Source organism: Diadema antillarum, unplaced genomic scaffold (assembly GCF_040938485.1).
Source record: "Diadema antillarum isolate AM-2024a unplaced genomic scaffold, OU_Dant_1.0 seq00000383_RagTag, whole genome shotgun sequence".
NCBI classification, from domain to species: Eukaryota; Metazoa; Echinodermata; class Echinoidea; order Diadematoida; family Diadematidae; genus Diadema; species Diadema antillarum.
Genome location: NW_027271381.1, coordinates 742,469 through 769,524, shown reverse-complemented (window position 1 = coordinate 769,524; position 27,056 = coordinate 742,469). Strand labels below are relative to the sequence as shown.

General features: G+C 40.6%; 1 protein-coding gene across 1 annotated transcript in view; it reads left to right on the top strand.

The window, feature by feature from the left end:
• Window positions 1–27,056, top strand: part of LOC139731726 (uncharacterized) — an 82,634-nt gene that overhangs the window by 14,724 nt on the left and 40,854 nt on the right. The window contains exons 2-3 of the mRNA XM_071642606.1: window positions 3,211–3,339; window positions 4,481–4,647. Of these exons, the coding sequence (XP_071498707.1) occupies window positions 3,211–3,339; window positions 4,481–4,647 (296 nt within the window). The remainder of the gene's footprint in view (window positions 1–3,210; window positions 3,340–4,480; window positions 4,648–27,056) is intronic.

Genomic DNA, 27,056 nt, shown 5'->3' with positions numbered 1-27,056 from the left:
TGTGGCCCACAGCATCACGTGACCGTATCCAAGTGGCCACTACCTTCCTCCTTCCTCCTCTCCTCCTCTCCCTTCCTTTAATCTCATGCACTTCCCGTCACTCGATGATGGTCTGCTACTTCCTAGAGAAATCTGATCTACTTCTGAGCAAAGAAATTTGTATTTGCGATAATGTTTATACCCGTATTATTGTATTGACCAACATGTATAAGTGCTATTTTTTCAATTTTCCAGTACATATTCTCGCTTTATGCCAGATAAAACATTCAAAAATCAACATTTTCCCTTCTCCCTGGTAACTTTCATCAGTCATCTTGTTCTTTCTTCTTTTTCCTTTGTTCTCCTACACATCTTACTAATCATAACACCCATGCTGCCATGAAAACCGTTCAATCTACCACAAGATCGACAGATGGTGAGATGCCCTGCATTTTCGGCGTCACAACATGCTCATACGTGTGTACAGCATCAAGAAAGTACACAAAGCTAATGAAAAGAGTGAAAGTATTTCCTGGCTTCAACACTTGGTAACAACCTTGACGAGAGAAAAAAAATAAAAAATCTGTTTTCTTTCAGATCTCGTCTTGAACAATGTATTTCCATCCCGCATGCAAGTAAATGAGGTTGTGTACCTTTTCTAACTGTCAGTGAAAGTTTGGTTGAAAAGTCGTGGTACCTTAAATCGTTAACGCCCATTTACTTGAGGGTTCTCAATACACATGCATGTACGGGTTTTTCTTTTTTCTGGAAAATCTTCCAAACCAATCTAATCTTCTCCGCCTTCACCACATACACCCTTCTTCATTAATTTTATTTCATCCGGAAGTTTTCTCCAGCAGAGGAACATGACAATGCAATTTGAATTTCCCTAAAATATGATTAAACGTAAAATGTCACATTCAATCAAAAAGTCTGAAGTGTCCCTTTAAACTAGAGAAAGGCTGAAGCTGGGTGAGAACCCAAAGTTGCGCTACAATGAGAGCAATGCCAACACTTTCTCACTTCCTTGAGCTGTGCCGCCCAAAATATGATTTACCGATTTGAGTCATTCATGGTGAGACGGAAGCAGTCAAGAGCAGCAACAAGATATGTTTTGGTTCCTGTTGACTGTACTCTTCTATCCCTTAACCCTTTCATTAACACTGGAACCCATTCTGCATAAGATGTACGTGATATTTTTAGATTTGTTCTGTCGAGAGGGTGAATTGTCGCATCCGTCATAACCGAAACATTCTTGAGAATCGTAAACATATCGTAAATGAGTTCAGTGCGGATGGAAATCGATGGCCTGTTTGGGAGTTCAAATTACAAATATAGATGTGCGTACTGTTAATGTTTGACTCGTCATTCGATGTAGAACCTCTTAAACCTGTAGTGAAATGCAATTGGATGTCGCTTTGAGCAATCAGAGAAAATTATGCCAGATAACCCCCTCCACACCACCATCCGTACAGCGTAATTAATAATGTGTACAAAGAATCCATCATTGGTAGCGACAGACCTACCCGCCAATTAAAGTTTGTGATGCTGAACACGTCACTAGTTTCACGAGTCATTCTGACCCCACATGCCAAATCTGTGGGAGGGCGAATTAATGGTAGTAAACGACCATTTTGCAAAATGGGAGAACTTTTGCTTCCTGTGAGGCAAACTTTTTCTCAGTTAGAGGTCAAAGTCAAATTTTCCCTTTAATTCGATGAGTGAGAGTGGTGAAAACAGAGATTTGGTGAGTGATTTTCGTGACACCAGTCGAAAAATGTACGGAGGGGGTCCTCGCTAGGAGGTTGTCCTTGGAGGAGGTCTATCCCGTGTTCCGCTCTTTGGTCCTTGCCCATGTTTGGGCATGGTGGAGCGTGCTGTAATATCGTTTTATTCTTTCGCTTTTTCTTTTTCCTGGGGTTGTATTTGGGCGACCAACGCCTGCTCCTAACGGTTTCCGACTGCAATACCATCAATGACGCTTGGTGTCAATTTAGGACACCATGAGGATATACTCTCTCACCTGGTGTAGACATCAAAGTTTAGACTGGTGTTTTGGCAGTGTCATCTCTCGCACAAATAGTAAAACTTTATTCAATCAACACTTCCACTACCAAGACCATCGACACCCTCCTCCTTCTTTTTTTCATCGTCATCATCAGCACCACTATTTTTCATCTCGGTCTGTCGAAAACAAGAATGGACTGTACCTCCCAAGAAGAAGGAGGAGGAGGAGGAGATAAAAAGAAGGAGGAGGAGGAGGAGGAGAAGAAGAAGAAGAAGAAGAAGAAGAAGAAGAAGAAGAAGAAGAAGAGTATACTGTCTCACACATAGCCAAGATCTGATGATCGGCCTTTTCAGGACAATCTCGATGTAATGTTATCAAACATGATCACCTGCATACGTGCATACATGTATATTATGAAGTTTTAAGAATTTATCAAACCGTGACATCATCAGATACTGACAGCAACTTCATTTCAAAAAATGTCAATTGCACGTTTTTATGCCTCGGTGCCGAAGAGTGTCGGAAACATTATGTTGTACAGTGATGTCTACGACGACCCAATTCATTATGAAGATAAGTTCAGATTCAAACATGAAAATTTGCGAAAAATGTTAACACTGGATTTGCTGAATCTCTGCACACCCTCCGTACTTAGTACTCGCGGCCTTCCGGAGTTATATGCGGTTTCGCTTTAATCTGTTTTATTCAATGGATAGTGAATTCGAGGGAATTAGCGAAAATTCAAATATTCCGAATTGAATATAGCCTGCTTTCCTTGAAATAAAACTTCCATTTCTCTTCGTTATTTAAGCCTTGAAGGAGGTTTTATCATAAATGGAAATTTATTTTACCTGACAGTGCAGTAAGAAAAATGCAATGAATCAGTGAAAATCAAAATGAAACCCTTTTCATCAAAACCAAGAAGTATTCGGTTTGAACATTACTCATGTGAAATAGCCTCGCAAATTTGACGTCACCTGCTTATTGTAGAGAAAATCATCCAATTCTGATATTTTTTAATTTACATGAAGACATAGACTTCTTCTGTCCTTGTAAATAATGCCCCAATAAGTACCCTACAACATGCATATATGACCTGAAAACAAAAAGTACTGGAAAATCGGTGTTTCCTTTAAAAGTAAACATCAAAGTCTCAAGATTCTCTGCCAAAGGGATATTGTGATAACCAACATTTTGTGCTTTTTCTTCTTTTCATGTCAAAGGTCGCGCTCAAGGTGATCGACAAACGGAAGATTACAAAGTCTTACATCAAGAAGAATCTCGCAAGGGAGGCACGCATGATGTCACAATTACATCATCCAAATATTGCTCGTCTCTACGAAACTATTGCGGTAAGTCATCATTGTCGTGAAGATCTTGCGTGCTGTTGAGTGTTATCCCAACTCACTTAATCAGTTCAAAATTTTGTTTTCATAATCTATAATGTCAATATCACTGTCGTCATTGTTTTGATTATAGTATGAAGTCTATGTAATGGACGATGTATAAATGGATGAAACGTCATGGGTTGGAATCCTTTCCGATACAAAGATCCTAGCCCCAGGGCCCCGTTTCATAAAAATGTGATATGATAGCAACTCTTGCTGGGATGGCAATTGTCATGGTAACGGCATGAATCCAGATTCCTGATTGGCTGTTGCTATTGGAAGTTGTCATTCCAGCAAGAGTCGCTATCCTAACATCTTTTATGAAATGGGGCCCAGCTGTTTGCCCAACAATGTCACTCTTGATCCAGGTGTATGGTGCCTGACGTTGTTGAGGGTATAGTGAGAATGTTATAGGGGTCTATATGATGATGATGATGATATAGCAGTAGTAGTAGTAGTAGCAGTAGTAGTAGTAGTAGTAGTTATGATAACAATAGTAATAATAATAATAATAACAATGATAATAATAATAATAATAACAATAATAATAATAACATGGTCTTCTTTATCCAGGATAGCCTCTTTGATAATGACACTGTTCTGTCAGAGGGTCCTCCTATCATCATTACGCTATAGCGTTATCAGGTACTCCTTATACACCTGAGATATAGAGAATAAGAGTGGTAAACGATGTAGCTACCCTGGACATGGTTATTGCTGCCATTATCATTAGTATTACTATTAATATTATTGTTATCATTAGTAGCAGTAGCGAGGATAGCATTGCTAACAATTTGTTATCATTACTGTTTTATTGTTATTGCTGTTATGGATATTATGTTTATCATTATTAGTCAATTCTAGTAGTAGCATGAATATAATCGTGTCGCCATCATGATGATCATAATTGTTAAGGACGATTGCATCCAAGCAGACAACAGTATCGTATAATTATGTCGTAATGACTTTATGAAAGCGAAATTGTAATTAAACGTTGTTTCTTTTGTTTGTTTCTTCATAAATCAAACTGTTATCTTTTCCTTAAAAGAGTGAATAAAGATTGATGTTGCTGCTGTTTCTGTTTCCGACCATTCGCGTGGAGTAGTCGTCATCACTCTACTGCCTGGTCATGGAGTTTGTGCCCGGTGGTGACCTCCTGCAGTTCGTTCGGGGTCAGATGGGAGGCAAGCTGAAGGAAGGGGTCGCAAGGAAGTTCGTCCGGCAGCTGGTCTCGGCCTTGCACCACATGCACCAACTCGGCATCGTTCACAGGTACGAATGTCCATTTCTGACAGCTCGATTGGTCGAGATGACATTGTGACGCATGCGCACAAATTGATGTCCAGGGACGGGGTGAGGTATCACTGTAGAAAATATGATCAGTGTAATGATCCGTGCCCGGGAAAGGATTATTGCGGCGGGGCAGGGAATTTTCGGTTCTCCGAATCAGAGAAGGACGTTAAAAGCTGAAGAAGGACAAACCAACTGACTCGATCTATAGCAGTACAGGTCATTGCCTCGTCATAGTTAGTTTCTAGCTGTCTCGAGCCAGTGTGAAGTAAACCTTTCATCCGGGTTGACTTCTGAGCAATCAAGTTGTCAATTACAGCGTGCCGCGACGGTGAGACAACGGATTGCTCGTAATCGGGAAAGACTAAAACCCAGCAGCCTAGTAAACGTCCTTTTCTTGTCTGCGTTCTCCACTTGCAATTTGCTACTTCCATCTGGCTATAAGTCATCTTCGTGTTCAACCTTTGTTAGGAAATAATTCCTCTTATCAGCTGGTACTAATCATTTTCTCCCTATAGCCTTCCAAAATACCTGTTATTTCTTCAACATCGTCTTGTACCATGGTCTCTTTTTTAGTCACTCCTCTTTTCATCTTGATCAATGACCCTTGTCTGAACTCCCATAACATCTTCATCCGCGTTTACCAAAGTCTTCTACCCTCTTTCATCTCCTGCTTCTAATCCCATACGATCTCTTTCTCCCATCCTCCTATCTCCACCCTCCCTAATTCCCCATCTTCCTCCTCAAACTTGTAGTCCTCCACCCATTCGACTTTTCTATTAACGTTATCTATTCCCATTCCTCCTCGCCATCTCCTCCATCTCCCTCTCGACTTCCTCCTTTATTTTCTCCTTTTCCACCTCGTAATCTCCTCCTCCTCCTCCTCTCCTCTTCCTTCTCCTCTTCCTCCTCCTCTTCCTCCTCCTCCTCCTCCTCTTCCTCCACCACCTCCTCCTTCTCCACCACCACCTCCTCCTACTTCTCCTCTTCCTCCTCCTATCCTCTCCCTCCTCCTCCTCCACCTCCTCCACCATCTCCTTCTCCTCCTCTTCCTCCTCCCCCTCTTCCTCCTCTTCTTATTCTTTTTCCTCCTCCTCGACTTCCTCCTCCTCCTCCTCATCTTCTCCTCCTTAACCACCTCCTCTTCCTCAACCTCCTCCTCAGATCTCTTCCTCCACTTCTTCCCCCTCCTCCTAATTCCTCGTCATCTTCCTCCTCCTCCTCCTCCTCCTCTTCGTCCTCCCCTCCGTTGCTACCTCAGAGGGCGTCGAACGGACACACGCGGTTATTACACTGCCCCATTCCGCTCTAAATCAAAACTGAAATTTGTCCTGTCCACTCGTTCCGCATGTCATCGCCCAGGTCTCCGCCTTTACTTATCTTCTTACGTCCAAATATCAGCAAGCAATATAGTGTAGAGCCGACAAAGGCATTCCACTTTAGCATTGCGTGGGGGCTTGAGGAAGCTTTCACGAGGACGGACCAATATTTCTTCATTATTTGATCGTATAACCCTTCGGTATTTGAAGGTTTGTTTATGAAATTGTTGGCCGGAATATGAGCCGGATGCGAAGTAAGGTATATTTACTGACCTTTTGTGAGAACAGAAACATGTTGAAAAACAGCTGCTTCACAGCGACTGTCCACCACTCCCCAGAAAGACCTATGTTGGGAGCTTGGCGAGGAATGAACTTAAAAGCACGCTCTCCAATATTCGATTAACGTCAACAACACATCTAAGAAGTGGCAGGGAAGCGAAGGAAATAATCATACAATCACAATAAGATAACATCTCCTTATTCTCTTATAGACTAAATCCACCCCCAAAATAAGTACGCTTCAGACGAAAGAAAAAATATTCCCTACAGAACGATACAAAAATGACAAATATCGGATAGGAAATGAGGAAGATATCATTTTGAAATTTCACACTTTTTCGGAAAACATTTCTTGACCAGTCCTTATGAATATTCAACTGAGCGAGATGATGATATCATACCCACACAATGTTTGATATTTCTATTATGTCATACATGAAAATTGGAAAAAAAAATTGTTTTTAGCTAACACAAGTAAGAGCATGTTCCCATACTAAGATGTAGAGTTAACACTTGTTCCTTTTTTATTTTGGGTGGTTTTAAGGCAAGATTTGTATTCATGCAGCTGAAATATGAGATTTTCGTAATTTCTGTATACGAAATAAATGAGAAATTTTGAAAGCATGACATTGTCAACTTACTAATTTGAATATTCATAACAACTGTTCAAGAAGTGTCTTCCTAAAAATTTTGAAATTTCGGAATGTCCTTACTTTCTTATTTCTTGTCTGATTTTGATAATTTTTTGCACTGTTCTGCAGGGATTTTTTTCTCTTTCTTATGAAAATGATAAAATTTGGGGGTAATATCTCTTTTTTAAGCTCCTTCCCGTCGGATAATTCGTTCAAAATTATTCTTTTTGATGACTTTTGAATGAGAAAACAAAAATCCGGTCGCCTCTGACTGACCCCGACACTAACACCTCCTATTCTTTCTTTCCGCTTTCGTATCTACATTCTGTCGGTAGATCAAACAAAGTATTAAGCCTGATTTTGATATATCAGGGATGCGATGGAGATACTGCAGAGTGGAAAGAAATATCTCACTTGCACGAACGAGAGGAAAAACTCTGCTAGAGTGCTCCTAGAAGGACAAATCCCTGGCGGTTGGGCTAAGGGATGGATAGTATTGGTGGAGATGACGATTGGACTTTTAACTCTTTGCGAGATACTGTACCAAGAAACCATTTATGAAATAGTATAGACCATGCCGTTCTAAGAGGAATTCAAAGTTTATTTGATGAAAATCGGTTTTGGAATGGCTGAGATATCCAAAAACAAAGTAGAACAAAGCATTCGTAATAAAAGGTGGGTCCCATCTTTTATTAGGATTGCTCTGTTTTGGATATCTTGGCCATTTCAAAACCAATTTTCATCAAATAAACGTTGAATGAATTCCTCTTGGAATTAAATGCTCTTTCATATTCCATAAGAGGTTTCTCATTATCTCACCAAAAAATGTTAGAAACCTGAAGTTTGGTCTCAACCAAAACTAACGGATCCCTTTAAAAGTGTACTTCCACTCTAGGTCCATGTTGACTTTACAAATTGCGCCAAGACTATCTAACAGAACAAAAACAATTTTTTTTTTGGATTGAAATTGAATTTACAAAAAAGGCTTGAAGTTTCACATCTTTTATCCCAACAGTAATGGTTGCAGCCATATTGTGCAAATTAGATGAGTGTTGATGATGTAATATGGCCTGGTAAGTCTCCCATTGACCGGCATCCCAACCTTCACTAAACCATCTCTCTTTTGGCTCGAAAGCATGTAACAACAACGACAACGAAATATCTCTCCTGTCAAAATGATTGTTGTGCTGTAATAACGAGTCAAAGAATGTGACGCGTGACCGCTATGGCAGAGAGATACTAAAACTTGATTAACATCCAACCCTTATGAAAGTTGATTCCGTTTCAAAGGGGATCTCCAGTGAAGAACAAGAATGGTGTACTGTTCAATGTGTAATATGGTTCGAGGAAGAAGTCTTGTGGGTGATGACGTCATCACAACTACCAATTACAGTACATGTATATTATGGTTTCGACTATTAACACTGATTCGTAAAAACGTGGGAAACTTGGAATTTCCATGACCATTTTTGAGAATCCATGACTTCTTATCAACTCTTAGGTCTTATGGAGGAAACCTGACTTTACACTTTCAATGAAAGCTACAATGTAATTAGAACATGATGTAGAGTAACAAGTCTTAGTAGACCTGGTAGAGAGACAGTTGTACCAAAGATCCTAGGATCGTTGATTGTACGTAAGTGGCTGGTATAGCAAAGTGAGTCCGCATCATGACTGGTGTAAGATGAAGCTGAAAAAAATACCATAAGTAACAGTCGCAGGCATATTCTGAAATGTCAGAATGTTCAAGAATATGACTTGTTAGGATAATTCAAATGAGATATTCTTTCTTTCATAATATCCTAACAACTGACACAAGTTTCAGAGCTTTTGAAAGAATACCAGCTTCACAGTCTTCCCGAAATGCCATGATTGTAAAAAAAAAAAAAAACAGAAAGAAAAAATTAACATAAACAAATAGACGAGTTATTAAGGAAAACAAAACATCTTCTGTATACCAACGTCATAACTGAAATCAGGTTAAAAAGTAATTGGTAACATTCGAAAGTCGGGTCGAAAGTCAATTGTTTTTCATCCTTGAGATAACATGATTGCAGCATAGATATCTGTTTTTGTGCTTGCTTGTTTATATTTGTTTGTAACTGCAGCCAAGTAGAAGCGGTCAGTATTAATAAAAGCTTGATATATCGAAGTCGTTCGCCACGACCACAATTTACTGGCAGAAAACGAAAGACATCCGCTTCATGCAATCGCGTTTTAATGACTTTCCCTATCCTGTTGTGTCGTTAAACTTTGAGAGTTGGGCGACTGACTCGTTTCAGTTCCAGTCTCTATGACAGAATGTTTAAGATCAAAATAATGCAACAATGCCTGTAGTGGAAATTTCATATTTTTGCCTTTCATATGGCACTTGATTTCTTATCCATAAGTCATTTTAAGACTTTTAACACTTCTAATATTCATTTGTACTGAGAGTAACACAAGGTACGTGTCGTACTTCGCTGAAATCCGTGATATATGCCCGAAAAGAAGTGTAGTGTCTCTACATATATATCGCCAGCTGAATTTCAAGTTTATTACGTCGCTATAGCCATGGTAACTGTGGACAGACCGAGTTTTGAGAACACTGTTTCATCTGCTGAACGTATGTAGCCACAAACTCCTCATAAGTCTTCAAATGCAGAGGCCATTGTGCTAAAACGAGTTCAATGATCATTTGAATATAATAATACTATTGAAAGGACGATAGCCAAATGTGGTGTCGGTGTCATTCCAGCAATTTGAGGCGTTAGATTCGCGCTTCTCGTGCTAGACGATGGAACATGGAGCCCCATAGTCACAGGATGAGGGTGTAAAAGGAATGACGCCCTCTTTTGATCAGGTGTAGTGGTCAATACATTCTGACGCACTCTACACATCTTCCGTAGATATCCCGTGTGCCCGAAATCTTGTCTGTCTTGTATTAGTAACGCGATTTCCTGGATACAGTGTGTGAAGAAAGGTCGGTATCAGAGAGTATCACCAAACGCACCAATTTAATTGTCACGCAATTTCTGTTGTTATTGTCGAAGTGGTGCTTCCCTAGGGTGTGTCAGTTGTTAATTCCGAAAGCTGAGGGGTTCTTGTTACTTTAGTAATTACCACCGTATCAATGCAATGCTCATGGAAAGAGGTTTAATGCAAGCGACACTACATAAACGTAGTTTTCCAATAGAGATTCGAGAATTCTGTCATTTTGGAGGTTTAGATCGCCATGACATAATAGTTATAATGTTACGATGTCGCACTATCTGGTCGCTGAGCCGCGCAAACTCTGAATCCTGTATGCTTTCTCTGCACATTCCATGTTGTTTTCGCTAAATCTCTCGGTGGACTTAAATTACGTGACTGAAAAACGATAATTCTGAAGACAATATTATGTACTCCAGCTCGCGTCTCGTTGATGCCCAATGCCTCTCGTTGTGAGAGGTTCGCTGTCCACCCTAAACCGCAAATGGCAAAAGTGGCAACAAACAATCTATCCATATGTTAGCAAACAATGATGTCAGGTTCCAGGGCCAAATGTAGCTGTTGGATACGGCGTCTAAAAACATAAAATTTCAAAAATAGAGTAAAGATACACGGCGGCCGCCGCGAATGTACTGCTTACTGCTGCCTCCAGATAGTCAGGGCCATTATAGGTTTCCATAGAATGATCTGCAGATGTCAGAGACATAAAGGTTACTCATGTGAACATTATCCTTATATCACAGAATTAACAGGCAGATAGGATATTTCTATTGTAGATTTTACTTAACATGTTTTAATGAACAAATAGATGTACGACTGACACACAACTCAGTGACGTCATACAAAGTTTCGCTGTATTAAAGCATGGCTAGTGGATACAATTCTACTGAATCTTTATTCCCAGCTCGGTGAATAATTTATCATGCCTGAAACGTCAATTTTACACACCATCAATTAATCTCGAACTTACACCCTAATGATTGGTTTGGGGTCATCCCACGACACCGATACCATCGAGTCATACGGCCCACGACTTCGACATTGAATAAAGGTCTATGAGTCATACAGCCCACGAGTCATTCAGCCCATGAGTTCGACACTATCTAAATGAGGTCCTTGAATCCGACACGAGGCAAACAAGGCCCACGAGTTCGACACTAAATAAACAAGGCCTACGAGTTCGACACTCTGCAAACTAGGGCCACGAGTTCGACACTATGCAAACAAGGCCCACGAGTTCGACACGAGGCAAAAACGACCAACGAGTTCGACATTACCTCACGGGGCTTAATGTGTAGGTCTCGTGGGCCTTGTTTGATTAATGTCGAACCCGTTGGCCTTGTTTGTTTAGTGTCGAACTCATGGGCCTTATTTGCTTAGTGTCGTAGTCATGGACTGTACGACTCGTGGGCTATGTGATTCGTGAGTGTCAGACTCGTGACGTGCTCTCGACTGGTTTAACCATGGAGCTACAGCACATCCATGGTTTAATCCTATTTGTTCACCTCCTTAAGCCACATTTTTCTCGTTGATCCTAAAAATTTGCTTCTAAACCTCTCAAACCTGGCTTCTAAACTCATATAAACTCATTGCTTCTTGAATGAAAACAAAGGCGATTTGATTGATGAAAAACAAATGGATTCTTACATCGCACTTACACTGGACTCTCCAGTATGGGATACAAGGCACTACATTGCTCCTATATAGCCCACCATTGGGGGCATTTCGTGTAACCACACATTCAGACCATCTCCACCTTGTGGGAACATTGCTTTGAAGCTATATCCATTCTGCAGGAGCCTGGACAGATAGATGTTTTGTCTGAGACTCCCCTGTTTGTTAGTAAATCAATGAAGACTCACATAGTGGACTAATGGGGGTCATCCCACGAGGCCGACACCAACGAGTCATACAGCCTATGAGTTCGACACTAGGCAAACAAGGCCCACGAGTCCGACACTGGGCAAACGAGGCCCACGAGTTCGACATAACATCATTATATCATTATCATTTTGCCATCATCACCAGCATTATTAACAAACAGTCATTTCCATCAAAGCGGAAAAGGCACAAGAAACATGATATATCAGTGGTCACAAGGTTTTACTTTTCACCCACTTTTTTTCTTATTTTGCGATGCCTGTTTCAGTGGCCCAAAGTCACACTATTAAGTTATAGCGTGTTACTTACTTGCTCGAACAGCAAAAGAAAAAAGTGTATTGCCATGGAAAGTCTCTATGAGGGATCCGTACTGAAATATCTCTGTTATTGACAGTGTATTCAAGCCCCAGGATTCAAGCTGTATATACACCTATATGATAATGGCAGAATTACGATCGAATGCATGATAAAGCTAGTCAACACTCCGTGCTCATTTGGAGTGAAAATGGGACTGCTTTCGCTATTATTGCTGTTGTTTGTAGTGGTGTTACAAAATTACGATCGTTGTCAACCGAGAAAAGGGAGACATTATAAGCACTGCGGTAAACGTCACGCTTCAAACATCAGTAATGTTGCGCCGTGTTCAAATTTTGCCTTAAAGTCATTCAAAAGAGAAGAAGAGAAGAAAAAAGGATCCCCAGTTGTTGTTTTTATTCCGTGCCTGTAAATCCAGGAAACGAAACACCAACGTCAGACCAAGCAAACAGTGACGCGCGTAGCACTGCCGTTGGTATTGTTAACGTTGTTTGAGGCGGCGGCAGGTGCTACGATTAAAAGCATCCAGTAAAATAATGCCTGATGTTCTCTTTCAATCATTGCGACGAATGACAGAACGGAACGTGCATATAGTGTGGTTTGCACACCAGTTGTAAGTAATCCACTCTAACAAGTAAAATAAAGCAAACACGCTATTGCATAGACACGTTCGTGTGTGGACATCACGCTTTCAAACAAACTGAATAGCAGTTTATTGTCGGTATTAATTCGATATCTACGACTCAGGCGGCCATGCCAAAGCTGCTGCATCGCTCGACTAAAAGAAAATTTTCCTCTTCATCAGTCACTATGAATGGAATCTGTCATGGGCCTTTCAACCATCACGTTTGATTAACTGACACGCTTATTTCAACCCTGATTCGTGATGCAAAGCGAAAGAAACATAACTTGCAGTACTTCAAAAATGGAAACTCTCCTCCATAGTCTTACATTCACCCATCTTTTATTGAAAGGATGGAAATGAATTTATTTCGTAAAGGCTTTCTGAGGAGAAGAATTCTGTTGGGATGAATTTCCTGGCATATTCATGTTGTGCCAAGGAGACACGTACACTCCTTGGTTGTGCTGATGATTGTTGATCTTACTCCCTCTTTTACTCTTTTTTTCATCGATCTATCTATCGATTGATCGGTATATCTACCCCTGCGCACATTATGATTATACACACAAGAGTGTTTTGTTTCAGTGTAACATTGGTTTGGTGTTCATCCGTCATAAGTGCTATGTGGCCGTAGTTAATGTTCTAGAATCTTCCATTGAACGTACGGTTTACCAGGGTTCCGTTGACATTAAAAGTTAAGGATACAAGAATGGAACACTGTTTACCGGCTTGATTAAAGCTTTTGAGATACGCAATACAAGACATTGCATCTCGGGTAGATTCCTCTTGTGGAGCCGACATCACCTTTGTTGTTTTTTTTTTGGGTTTTTTTTTTTTTTTTTTGTGGGGTAGGGCGGTGGTGGAGGGAATTCCCACTATCAGACGACTATAGCCAGCACGAATGAAAGTGGGGCTCGAAATGCAGCCCATGCACCAGCATTGGTTATGGTCATTTCACGTCAAGAATCTCTTGAATGATTCTTGGGGAATTTAAACTGGATGGCGCGTTCTTACCTCAAATTACATTATCATTTTGTCCTCTCGGTTTCCCCATCGCTTTCCTTCTTGTGTCCATGTCTTCTATATGTCCTCTCTCTCTCTCTCTCTCTCTCTCTCTCTCTCTCTCCTCTCACTCCTCCTTCTCTACCTCCTCCTCTTCCTTCTCCTCCTCCTCCTCCTCCTCCTCCTCTTCCTTCTCTTCCTTCTCCTCCTCCTCTTCTTCTTCCTCCTCATCCTCCTCCTGCTTCTCCTCCTCCTTTTCTTCCTCTCCGTTCTTCTCTTCCTCCTCCTACTCCTTTTCTCTTCTTCTTTCTCGTGATAATGCTCTTCTTCTCCAGGTTCTGCATTCTGCTTCTATTTATTGACAATTATCCCCCTCTCTGTTTTAATCTCTTTCTCTCCCCAAATTAGCACTATCTATATCTCTATTCACCTTTCTGTAATATAAAGTGCGGGAATGTGCATCTCCAGTACTATTAAAATTAATAAAATTCAAGTCAAAATACGTACGTATCTTCGTTCTAGCCGTTTAATCTAAAGCGAAAAGTAGCCTTAATCCCGGGAATTCAGGAGGTAACTTTGATCTCAATGTATGGAATATGAATTCGTAATTTGTTCTATTTTCATTCCTCTGATCTAATGCTGAAATTTGAGAAGATCTAAAAAATGTGACTTATGCCTACTCCTTGTATTGACCTCTTTGGCTAAGTCTTTACTGTGCGGTCTACAGAGGGAGCTCTCCATTCAATCAGGATTCTAATATATTCTTTTATCGCTGATTTTATTGACAACTCGAGGGATATTATTTTCTTGGAAGTAAATCTTTGTGAAAGAATGTTATGCTATGCGGGATTGGTTTTGGTTCTCCCCCCCCCCCCCCCATCTCTCTCTATCGTCGAGGGGTGCGTCAACGGAAAACAACGTTCGAAAACTACCAATAACCAGGGGCTTAGTTTCTGTTTTGACATTACATCTTATTTTATGATTTTGCTACCACCCAAGTGAAATGTCCAAAGCAATCAATCCTTTATCGTTGTCTGTTTGTTCGTCTGTGGTTTATCTTTCCCATTTCAAGTATGATTCCTTGAAGTAAAAACATCGACAAATTGTTTGCTTGAGCTTCCCTATATTCGCTGTGAGATTTTCCCTCCTCCACCATCTCCTCTTTCTTCCTTTCTTTTTCTTCTTATTCTATATTTTGTCTCTCTATTCTCTTTCTGTTCCTCCTCCCTTCTTCCATCTTTTGATACTCTTATTCTCGTTCCTTCTCCTTTATGATCCAAATATTAAAAAAGTGCGGATGAGTGGTAGAAAGAATGTCAGGAGCAAAAAGTATTGTATGAATGCAGAGGAAATGTTTAAAGGATGACTCATCGTGACTTTTATAGTCATTCGTTGCTTGTGCTCTCAAGTTATGTAATCCTGTTGCAATTATTAAGCCAAAATATATAAATGTATATTCTTTAAAACTTTCACGTCGAAAAAGATGGAAGGTGTGGCTATATCTACGGTGGCCTAAACCACTGGAAATAACGGCCAGTGTGCGCATTATGTTTGAGAAGACAGGAGGGTGAGAGCCCATCTCTGTTGTAGCAAGCGCGTGACCCCAGTACCCACAGACACACGGCATGTATCTTTCTCTCTGGCACACCAACAAAACCATGCGTCTAATGGGCTTCTAAAAGAATACACTTTACACCAGAGACTGTCAGCAAGATATCAGAAGTCCAGGCAGACATATTTAAAAGGAAATTCAATTCATACTGTATGAACGGCATGTAAAACAAAACAAAAGAGCACAGCATTAGTGGATGCAGCATCCGAAGTATCAGGCCGGGAATATATAGGCACATGGAAGAGCTTGTCTTGGTTGCCGGACTGTGAACTTCAGTGTGTGGGTGGGTGGGGGGGGGGGGGGGGGGGGGAGGATAAAATTAGACACAAAGAGAAACAGAAAGACAGACAGGCAGATAGATTGTTAGATAGATGGATAGATAGATAGATAGATAGATAGATAGACAGATAGATAGATAGATAGATAGATAGATAGATGGATAGATGGATAGATAGATAGATAGATAGATAGATAGATAGATGGATAGATAAACAGACAGACAGACAGACAGAATGAAGTTGAGGATATCGTGGTAATGTCAAGGTCTTGGAGTCAGCGATTGCTTCTCGATTTGAAAAAAACAAAACTACAACAACAAGTAAAGGGAAGGAGGGAAAGAAAATCACTGCGCCCCCTGTGGTCGGCTGACTACAGGAAAATTGCTGGCTTGTCAGTCACTTGTGATAGCCAGCCGTCAATCAACAGTCAAAGCGTCTAGATTTATGTCATCGAATGACTCCGTCGCTCCGCGTTGGCGGCGCTCGCAGTATCCATAGCAACGGGATGACGGAGCACTTCAAGAAATACATCATGCTGTTGGCAAGGGAAGGCGATTTATATATCACCTCATGTTCCGAATCAGATGAAGGGATCTCGTGTATGATATAACATTTCTCCTGGCTGCGCAGAAGGTCGTAACACGCTCGACCTCTCTGTGTTGACATGGGCTTAAATGACCTAGAAAAAGGCATCCCACTCGTCAAGAGATAACCGCATTTTGCCCTGTGAACTCTCACTCATTTTGAAGTCACAGAAAATGACATGTGTCTGCTCTCAAAATATTGTCCAGTATTTCCCCTGAACTATATTCGATAGTCTGACGTCTTCTTGCGTGTATATTACTTTTCCTTTCCATCTCGCCGTTTAGCGGCATTTGATCTGTTATCTCTTCATCTTCCCCTTATTGCTTTTCCTCTGAGAATAGATTTTATATTCGGTCTATCAGTTTTAAAATTATGTGTCTAAAAACGTTGTTCTTATCAGCCGTTGAACCAGTATTACCATCACGACAATCCATCTTGTCTTTTATGAGGAGCTGGTGTGGTTCAGTGGTAAGACCATGATGTTTATGGTCCGAGTCTCATGGTTGCAGTGGTTGTGCTCCGAGGCAAGACACTATGTATTACTCATTTACTAGCCCTTCGGAAGGGATACCGCTCTCGTGGTTTCTTGCTTATGAGCATTTACTGTTTCCTTCTCGATCATGTACAACAAATAAGTTCATATCAAATCAAAATTAACATTCAAAATCAATGTTGTCCCCCTTGCTCCTCCTATCATGGTTTGGTTGTCATATTTTGATTTTAAAAACCCCAGCTTTGTTGTACAGTATTCATTATTGTTTCCATTGTTATCAAAACTGTTATCATACTCATATTCTATCATCGTGTTCAGCCTTTCAGTGCAAGGTTAATTGCTGTTGCTCGTACATTATGGCCCATATTTGCAGCTTTGGCCAGCACGATACTACCTGATCTATGTGCCAACTTTCGTACTTTTGGATTATGCTTCTTATTCTTGCAACTTACAGGACGGGGATGGTGTCATGAGCACCTGCAGAGGCACAGACTAAATAATACGGATAGCATAGTTTACATAGTATCTCATGCTTGACGGACAATCAAACATTCATCTCACGCTCCTCTCCGACGTCGAAGATAAATTTCTTGCCCCAGGACTAGGTGGGAAATGGAAACGCATGGTTGACACATGGTAGATGAGAAAAGCTCGTACGCACGCCATCATAAATCACGTAGAAGTAGACGTTGACTGCTCTGTCCATCAAACTGCCAGTCACTCACGTAATCCCGTGATCAGAAACGATAATATTAGCGCGTTTTGTTGTGAAAACCGCGCCTTGCCAAACTTGGTGATTAGTCGAGTACTTTCGTAGTTAGTTACCAAGGTTTTGCTTGTAAAACGCGGAGCCGTTTGGTGTGTCAGGGACATAAAGTGAACCAAGGAGCATTTATCAATGTGGTGAGAATTCCAAGACAAGTGAGTCACTTATCGACGAGTTTTCGAAATACTCCAAACTTGATAATCTGTAGAAAAACGAGCACTCCCAACAACCTTGATTGCGTTTGATCCACCCGTTTCTTTTCTTTTCTTGAGGCCATCGCCTTACGTGGACTTGTGTAGTAAACTGTTCTTTGCCAATTTATGAATGTAAACTAGATGCGATTGTGAACAATCTCAATACATCGAAGGATGTTGTTCATTGCTGGAATACCAGCATAACAGGCCTTACTTGCTCCAAAAGCATCCAAAATAATCCAATCAAAATGTATTCACTGTCTCTCACAGAAGAGATAGATCAAACAAGTTTCTAAACTTTCTCCTCGACGGAGTCTATAAAGGAAGAAAAAGCAATGATTGCATGGAATACTCCAAGGCATGCAGGCCCTAATGGGTTTACACGCCTTTCTCATGGAGTCCCTGGAAGATGCTGGATTCTCCATACACGTATTACGCAATTCAGATCTTAAATAAAACACATAATATATATCTCAGAAATATTTTGCTTTACGTTAATATCCTTTCAATTTATCATGAAACTACGCACTTTTACTAATAAGATATCTTTTTTCTTGTTTTACGTACCCGACATTGAGTTTCAAACACCAAAACAAACAAACAGACAAACAAACAAACAAACAAACAAAAAACAGCAACAAACAAATAAATAAAAGCCATCAAATTTGATAAGAATAATGTATACTTTTTAACTGAATCATTGAATGATAAAGTGTTGTGGGTACATCAAAGATGTTAGCTTGCACTTGGAGTTCACAGGATTGATATTGCATAATAACACAAAAACTAATACCAGCATGCCTGTCATTATCTATCTGAAATGTCTACACATCACCCTTACGAGTGATGCCGTACTGACTTGGACGGAAAAAAAATCACTTCAAAATGATTGTTCCTATTTTTCTTGAGAGTGACTCTGAACTGAATCTCTTCGACGATCTCGAGAAGGATGTGGTCGACGAAAAGGAAAACGCATCTTGAAGTTTGTAGAGAAACTGAGATTTTCTGGTCAGGCCAATCCAAGCAAGTCCCTCTCTCATCACCTTGCCATTCTCCTTCGGTCTTCTGAAGTCATACCAGAAGGATTAGTGGTCACTGCGCCCCATACCAGCGGTGACCAACGCGTTCACGGAGACGTGTCATCACTTAGTTGCCCTTGGCAACGACTTTTGCCCGTGCACCGACATGCGACATCACACCTTCGAGTTTTGAATACTTCGATTCTGAACGTGTTTTATCTTTTTTTCCGTAGTTAGAATGCGACGAGCTCTTGCAATCCTAGTCTGGTTTCCAGACCCTTTGCCAACTGGACTCCGCGGCGACGAAGTCGCCGCCTTTGCCGAAGTCAAAGCAGGACAAACCACCTTAAACTATACTAGTTTCGACGTTGAGGGCGTCAATATCCTGAATAGCGAAATAGTATGGGCAGAGGGTCTGGAAGCCAGACTATTGCAATCCCGGTATTGTGCCCGTGTCTCGGATGGACAGATTCTTTGGATCGTATATCTCCCTATTTCAACGGGACGGAACAATATAAAACAGTCTAGAATCTAGACTACTTCGAATTTAGTTTTTCGGTTGCAATCGATCGGTTCAGAAGGTAGATTCTTTTACCTCTCCTTCTCCCTCTCCCATCATTCTCTATCTCATTCTAGCTCTGGCTTTTTCCCTTTTATTTATCTGGATTATCCATCTATCTATCTCTATATATCAGAACCATGCACACACACACACGCACACACACACACACACACACACACACACACACGCACACACTGTCCACCTCTTCTTGCCTTTTGGGATGTGTGTGAGGGAAGAATGCTGATGATTTAACTCTAAAGGTGCTCTTTCACATTTGCCCCAGTTCAAGGCACACAATAGGCCAATCTACTACTTAAATGGTCCCACAATAACATGCCACGAAGTCTGTTGTGTAAGCATTGTGCTGTTTTAAGAACACGACTGCTAAATTCTTCAAACATGTAAAAGTCAATGTGAGCGTGACCAGTGATAATACTGTAGTCCATTTTCCCAGAGACAGATCAGGTAGGTGGCTTCCTATCTCACTGGACAGACGATTTCTGACGGTATGTGTAAAGCGTGCAGTGGTATCAATTTTGTTCATATCCTATACTTTGACAGTGACAGCTAGCATTATTTTAGTATGTCTATAAGTCTTTTATTTTTTTCAACATTATCATTCCACAGCTCAGTCAGGATCTTTTTTTAAAGATATAGCCACCACAATGTTAAAGAAGAAATCCACTCCGGCAGAATTTTATCAATTTCATAAGAAACAGAAAAGCATTCCTTGCAGAACAGTGCAAAATGATCAAAGTTGCATAAGAAATCAGGAAGTTATGACATTCTGAAATTTCAAAATTTTTCTGAAAACACTTCTTGACCAGTTGTTATGAATATCAAAATCAGCAAGTTGATGATATCATGTGACAAGAGCTGACAAGAATCTCATGTTTCAGCTCTGTGGTTATAAAACTTGCCTTGAAACCACCCAAAATAAAAAAGAATGTTGGCCCCTTTTGGCTATGATCATGCGCAGTATCTGTATTACCTCTAATAGTAAAAAATAACCCCCCCCCCGAATTTCATGTAACATACATGAAAAATTGTAAGGGTATGACATCATCAACTCGCTCATCTGAATATTCATAAGGACTGGTCAAGAAATGCTTTCCGAACAAATGTGATTTTTTCAAAATGTCATATCTTCCTTATATTTTATCGATTTTTGTCATTATTGGAACGTTCTGTTGGATTTTTTTCTTTCTTTTAGAGTTTATTTATTTTTGGGATGGATCTCCTCTTTAAAAGGAGTCTATGAGCGACAATTAATGTCCGACAAGTCGACTACAATTTGACAATGGATCCTTCATCATGAGAGATCATGCACTGTTTTGTGTTGTTTCTGATTTTGTTTATTTTTTTGACGGGGTGGGGGGTGGGGAGAGAGGTCTCGTATTGATTGACATGAGTCAATCTACTCGTGAAGAGATTTACAGTCACAGTTTTACCTATATGAGTTTGACTTTTTCTGACCACACGGTCTGCTAAACTCTATATTTATCACTTAAGTGTCTGGCAAATGCGATTGACCAGGGTGATTATCTCTCGGACAAGACTTGATTTGTTCTTGTCAAGGTAATTTTCGTGGAAATTTCAGGGCGGGAATACCGCAGTCTTCCGATTAGATGAGTGAGCTGTGACCTCTTCGGACTTAGGACATATAATTACGTACGGCTTTAAAGTCCGGATACGGTGTTGATAAACAAATAATGTTTTTGGGGGTTTTTTTGTCTTTTTATAAAGTCCGTTTGTAATGTTTTTATGTAAATGTCTAGAATGTACGAAAATAAGATTTGGAAGCGGAAGGAGTCAGCAGTGCTCAACTGAAGTTGTTGAATGTCTGACAGTTTGTGGAGTCTACTCACATATAGATATCGATCTGTCTGACGACGTAGGCCTACTTCTAGTAGGCCTACATATAGTACGAACGTTTAGTGTTTTTGATTACAACGCACCATAGTTTGTGTTTGCATCTTTTGTTCACGATTTATGTAAGTTATGTAATATGATCCCCAATCTCTTGGCTTTGTTTTTAATGTTGTTTGTTATTGTGTTGTTGTTGTTGTTGTTGTTGTTGTTGTTGCGTTGGTTTTGTCACAGCCATATAGAGCTTTATATTCTCGTGTATTCCTTGGTGCTTTGTAATACAAATGACTGAAATAAGAGACTTTAACCCTCTCCAGCACCTTTGCACGGGAGTAACAAGGCCACACGCAATGTGAACACGATGTCATTCAACCCCCAAGCTTTGAGGGGGCGTTGGCTATTGACGGAGATTGGATGGTTGTGACACTCTGCTTAAATGCTTGCGTCATGACACTCAGGAACAAATTGCGCAGGTGCGCAACGTAGGCCCTACAGTGTCACACCTGCAGTTATACATCCGTTCCAGATCTTTTTAAAATGTCGTGCCATATATAACATGATATTAAAAAGAAGATACTATGTCAGAAATAATCAGGTTCTTGACAGCGGGAAAGCCATGCATGATTGGGGCGCACTGCTCCGCAAACTTCACCCGAGCTGGAGGCAAGAAGTCTCAGCAATGGTCTGCTTACCTTCACCAGGGAGGTGTCTTCTCTATACACGTGCATAATTATTACGATAACTGACATACAAGTATATCGCAGATGATCTCAAGACTATTGAGTGGCATTTGAACGGAAGCCTTTCACCCAAAATGATCAGTTCTATGGAGGGAAACTGGTTGTAAATTTTGTTTGAAAAACCAATCTTAGCTTTGAGGGTGTCGCCATGGGGACAACACTGGCTTCCTGGATTATGTCGGCTACCGTCTGCTGCTCTGCATCGCCTCAAATAGGCGGGAAGAATGGACAAATAATTTTCATTGTCACATAATATTGTCGCTCTTTTTCTTGTCATTCATTTCGAATTCATTCATTTTCATTTCAAACAAAACCACGAAAGCATATACTTACAATATATCCGGATGAAATCCCATTTTCTTTTCTCATTTTTCCACTAATAAAATATATACTTGACACTTGTTCAGACTTCTTGAGACTGTCATTATAGACAAAACGGCATGTCCTAAGCATAATTTCAGGAGGTAAGAAGTCTCGGTGATGCCTCACATTTATCCCAAGTTGAATAATCCTTCGGGCTTATGTCAGGTTCAAGTGTGTGCGTGTGTGTCCCACACATACACACTGCTATAGCTTCTGACCATTCCAGCATTGAGAATTAGGGTTTCTTGGACGAACACTGTACTAGCAGGGCTTTCTATAGCTCAGTCGGTAGAGCACCAGGCTAGCAATCCGGAGGTGTCGGGTTCGAATTCCGATGGAATACCATTTTCTTTGCTCATTTTTTCCACTCATAATTTCAGTTGCCAACTTTCTGCAGTGACGAACTTTTTCCACCTCGACCCAGTAAGCTTGGTCTATATATGCAGGGCAATACATTGCCGCGTCTATGGGCAGGTAGACTAAACAGGCTAGTGTATCGGGAATAATTATGTATGATTCTTTTAATCGAACAATCTTTATAGATAACATCATAAGCATTGACAACTAGTTGTCACGAAATTTGTTACTTTCTAACCCTCTACTTTATTATTCTTCCACATTCTCTGTTACTATATGGTTACTGAATGTATGTATGTTGCAATGACAGCTTCTGTCCGGCGTGGAAACGATCATCTGCATAACGTCAGCACTACTGATTTAAAAAAAAAATAAAAATGGCCGAGAGATAACAGTAGTTACAGTCAATCCGTAGTCAGAGTGGAAGTATATTCATCTTACATCCGATGAAATCATATTTTCACGCAATATCGAGCTATAATGTGTAGATCAATATCATCGGTTTCAATTATTACAACGAGTGACATGAAAAACCAAGATTTTCACACAGATGTTGACAGAACAAAGTATTCCCCGTCTCGGGTTTCAATTTCAATTCTGATTTTGAATTGGCATAGGAATGATAGGATAAATTGGTAGTATAGTGAGGTCCGGATCACACGGCTCTGGTAACAAAATTGAGCGAAACTGGAGAAATCAAACCAGAAATTTGTTCCTGATAGTCGATTAAGCAAAGTCCAATTATGATTTCGATCGTGCAAGAAAAACTGAAACAAACTTAAAAAGAAAAGAAGTTGCTGAAAGATGCCGTACTCTTTTCCCATCCACAACGTTTTCATGCTTGTCATCTATTTTCCCCATACCTCATTTAGCACCACCTTTGTGTTACATTTGAAACATATTTTGCCATGATGAAAACTCCAACTTCCACCCAACATCGATTTGTATCGACCTCCTCGTCCATGCCAGAGTTGTTGCTGTTGTTTTTTCTTTATTTTCGTTGTCGTTACGACACATATAGTGTCTTTCTGCATGAATAGCGTCATTCCCCGATGTCTCTTGCTCCCCTCTCTAGCCAATAAGTATCAATGTCAGGTCTAATGACAGGCTATCAGACAGTCGGACGCTGGGACATTTTTAGCCCCCGGCGGCACCGGCTTTCCTCCCGTAGACGCCCGGCACTCGTCGACGAAGTCACCGTGGCGAGAAAATCCCGACGGTAAAATTTCCGTCTACAAGCAGTTTCGAGTTTCCGCTTCTTCGGAGCATTTTTTCCCTCTTCCGGTCTTATAACAATTCATACATTGCCCATTCGGAGCACGTTTCATTTTATTCCGAAATCTCAGAAGCAAAATATTGAGCTAAGGAACGTGTAACAAAATCATCGCTATAGTTGCATCTCGCTGATTAAGAAACGGGGCTTGATGTTCAATCCATACCGATTGCATCCCCCTGGGCCGTAAAGGTTTGGTGATCGATATCGCCAGCTCTGCGGCTACTGTCGGATCACCGCAGATTGGGGGTGAACAACGAGTGAAGAGAGAGTGTAGGGCAGGAGCGAGACAGTCAATATCTTTATTTGCAAGAAAGATCTCGACTTAATCAGATGCTTTCTGTCCTTTCTTTGTCTTTTCTCATTCCTCCTTGATATGCAGAGTCGCGAGTTTAGACGCCAATTTCTTGGCTGCGCGTCGCGGGGTTGAACGTATCCGTTAACGGCGCGACAATTGCGAAACTGTGGAGTAGGTGTCAGCGAAAATGATGGCGCGAGTTTAAAGGCGCGAAGATTTTGCTCACCCCTGGGAGCTGCATTTGGAAGATAGGACATGGCGCTGCCCAGTGGCGTCAGCCATACAGTCGCGGTTTTATTAATGTCCTGTATCACCTACAGCAAGACCAACCAATCCGTGGCATCTTTCATTGATCTGTTCGTTCGTAATTGCACTTAACACGTTATTCTGAAACTGATTTTTTCCCCTTTCTTTCTGTCTTTCTAGCGAGGTGAAAATCAAACAGGAGCCAAGTTACAGCTCACAATGTGTATCTGTCATGTTACGGGGAACGAATTCATATTACACTCAAAATAAAGAACAATCGGATGATGTAGTGTAAGGATGACTAAAAAAGTACACAGAAACTAATTAAAAAAATATTATTCTGATTATGATAAATCTATTCATATCATAATCGTTTATGATTATCATTCCGAATGATTTTCAGCTCCTCTCTCTCTCTCTCTCTCTCTCTGTCTGTCTGTCTGTCTGTCTGTCTCTCTCTCTCTCTCTCTCTCTCTCTATCTTTCTGCTTGCTTGTATTAGCACAGTTTATTATACCCCCGCCAAACGAAGTTTGAAGGGGGTATATAGGAATCAGCGGACGGTCGGTCGGGCGGTCGGTCGGGCGGTCGGGCGGTCGGGCGGTCGGGCGGTCGGTCGGGTGGTCGGTCGGGCGGTCGGTCCGTTGCAAATCTTGCGTCGCGAACTACTTCCTCAGTTTTCAACCGATTCCCATAAAACTTGGCACAGATGTGTGCCTTGGGTTGTAGATGTGCAAGACGTATTTTTTGACAGTACCCAAAAGTACGTTGCCATGGTAACGGCATATTATGGGCAAAAATGGGTACAAATCTTGCGTCGCGAACTCCTCCCACAGTTTTTGATCAATTTTTATGAAATTAGGTACAGATGTTCATCTGAATATGTTAATGTGCAAGACACATATTTCCGCAGTGGCAAAAAGTGCGTTGCCATGGTAACTGCATGTTATTGGTAAAATATAGGGCAAAATGCTTCATGGCAAAACTGCTTCATCAGTGTTCTTCCAATTCTCATGGAATTCATATTGAATGTTTGTCTTAGGATATAGGTCAGCATGACACATTTCTTGACAGTGACAAAAAGTATGTTGCCATGGTAACAGCTCACATATTACGAGCCAAAATGATGGAAAATTTTGTGTTGCAAACTACTTCCTCAGTTTTTGCCCAATTTCCATGAAATTTGGTACAGATGTGTGCCTTTGGTTGTAGATGTGCAAGACGCATTTTTCGACAGTAACCGAAAGTACGTTGCCATGGTAACGGCATATTAATGGCAGAAGATCAAGGAAAGATCTTGCGGATTTAACTACTTCCTCAGTTTTTTTACCAAAGCTTATGAAATGTTGTTTGGCGGGGGTATAACCAGTCGCTGTAGCGACATTTCTAGTTCCTTCAATTAATAATCTTGTATATATATATATATATATATATATATATATATATTCTTTTTTTCTTTTTTTTTTTAGGAAAAACTTCTCCAACATCTACTGTGCATGAATATTCTTATAGTTAAGGATGGCACTCTGCATTCTCAAGGCGTACGTCTGGCCGTTTATCGAATCATATGGGTACTCTTAGACGTGAAATATTAAACCATCATTGGATTTTGTTTGCTTTTTCTCTGATAGTCAAAGACAATATAATGATTTTGGTGTGATTCCAGTGAAATGAACCTATTTCAGTTTGAGATATTCCCCGTTCTTATCACACGAGGATCACTGATCCTCACAATCACCCGTCTTGCTAAGATATAGACGTACTATTTCAAGTGTTACTCTATCACTTTATTCATTCATTATATTCTTATCAAATTTCATGTTTAGCTGTAGAAAAATAAGATGACAATATTCATCTCGTATCGTGTTAACATCTCAGTTTGACAAAAGGATCAGAATAAACTTTAACAAACTTTCTGGGATAGGAAATTAGCAAATGAGATGGTATAGTTACCTGTTACCAATAAATGCAAAGAGTCAACAAATTAAGGTCATTTATAGACCAAGTTCTTTTCGGAAGGGCACATGTGGCAGACGAGAACCGTGGTCCTGAGCCCAAGGGTCCTGGAAAATTGCCTTTGAACAAGCTTCTTGTGGACAATTCCTCCTAATTCGTTTAACACCGTTTCCCTTGTGTGCTTTGACAGCGGGTTGTCCCACACCGCGATACTAGTTGTCCTGCGGTATCTTACTAATGGGGGAAATTGTCCGGACATGCCATGAAAGAGGTCCCTTGAAAAACTGCCCGAATCAGAATAGGAAGGACAGACAGAATGGGTTCAGGACGAGATTTAGCAGTTTATTTTGGTGGTTCACTGTCTAAGCATGCCTTGTTTTTCATTATGTTTTATGTTTCATTTTGTTTTGTTTTTGTTTCTTTTCTTTCTGACTCTCCATGGTGTGTTTGAGGTTACAATAGAATAATAATTAGAAGAGGAGAAAATGGACGATTATGTGGATAATGATAGGAACATTCGTATCACTGACAGAGACAAAAGGACAAAAAGGATAAAATCAAAGAAACAACGAACTCCAAAACAGATTCTTGTCACTTTCCAACTTCCTACTTGCGCTTTTTCCTTTTGATAGACCAACATTCATGACACAAACCTATGATCATGCATTAAAACAAACCGAATAACTGACAATATTAATGGTAACACCAGGCGACGCCGCGACTGACATGGTAGGAGACAATCAGACGGCTGTTTCACACAT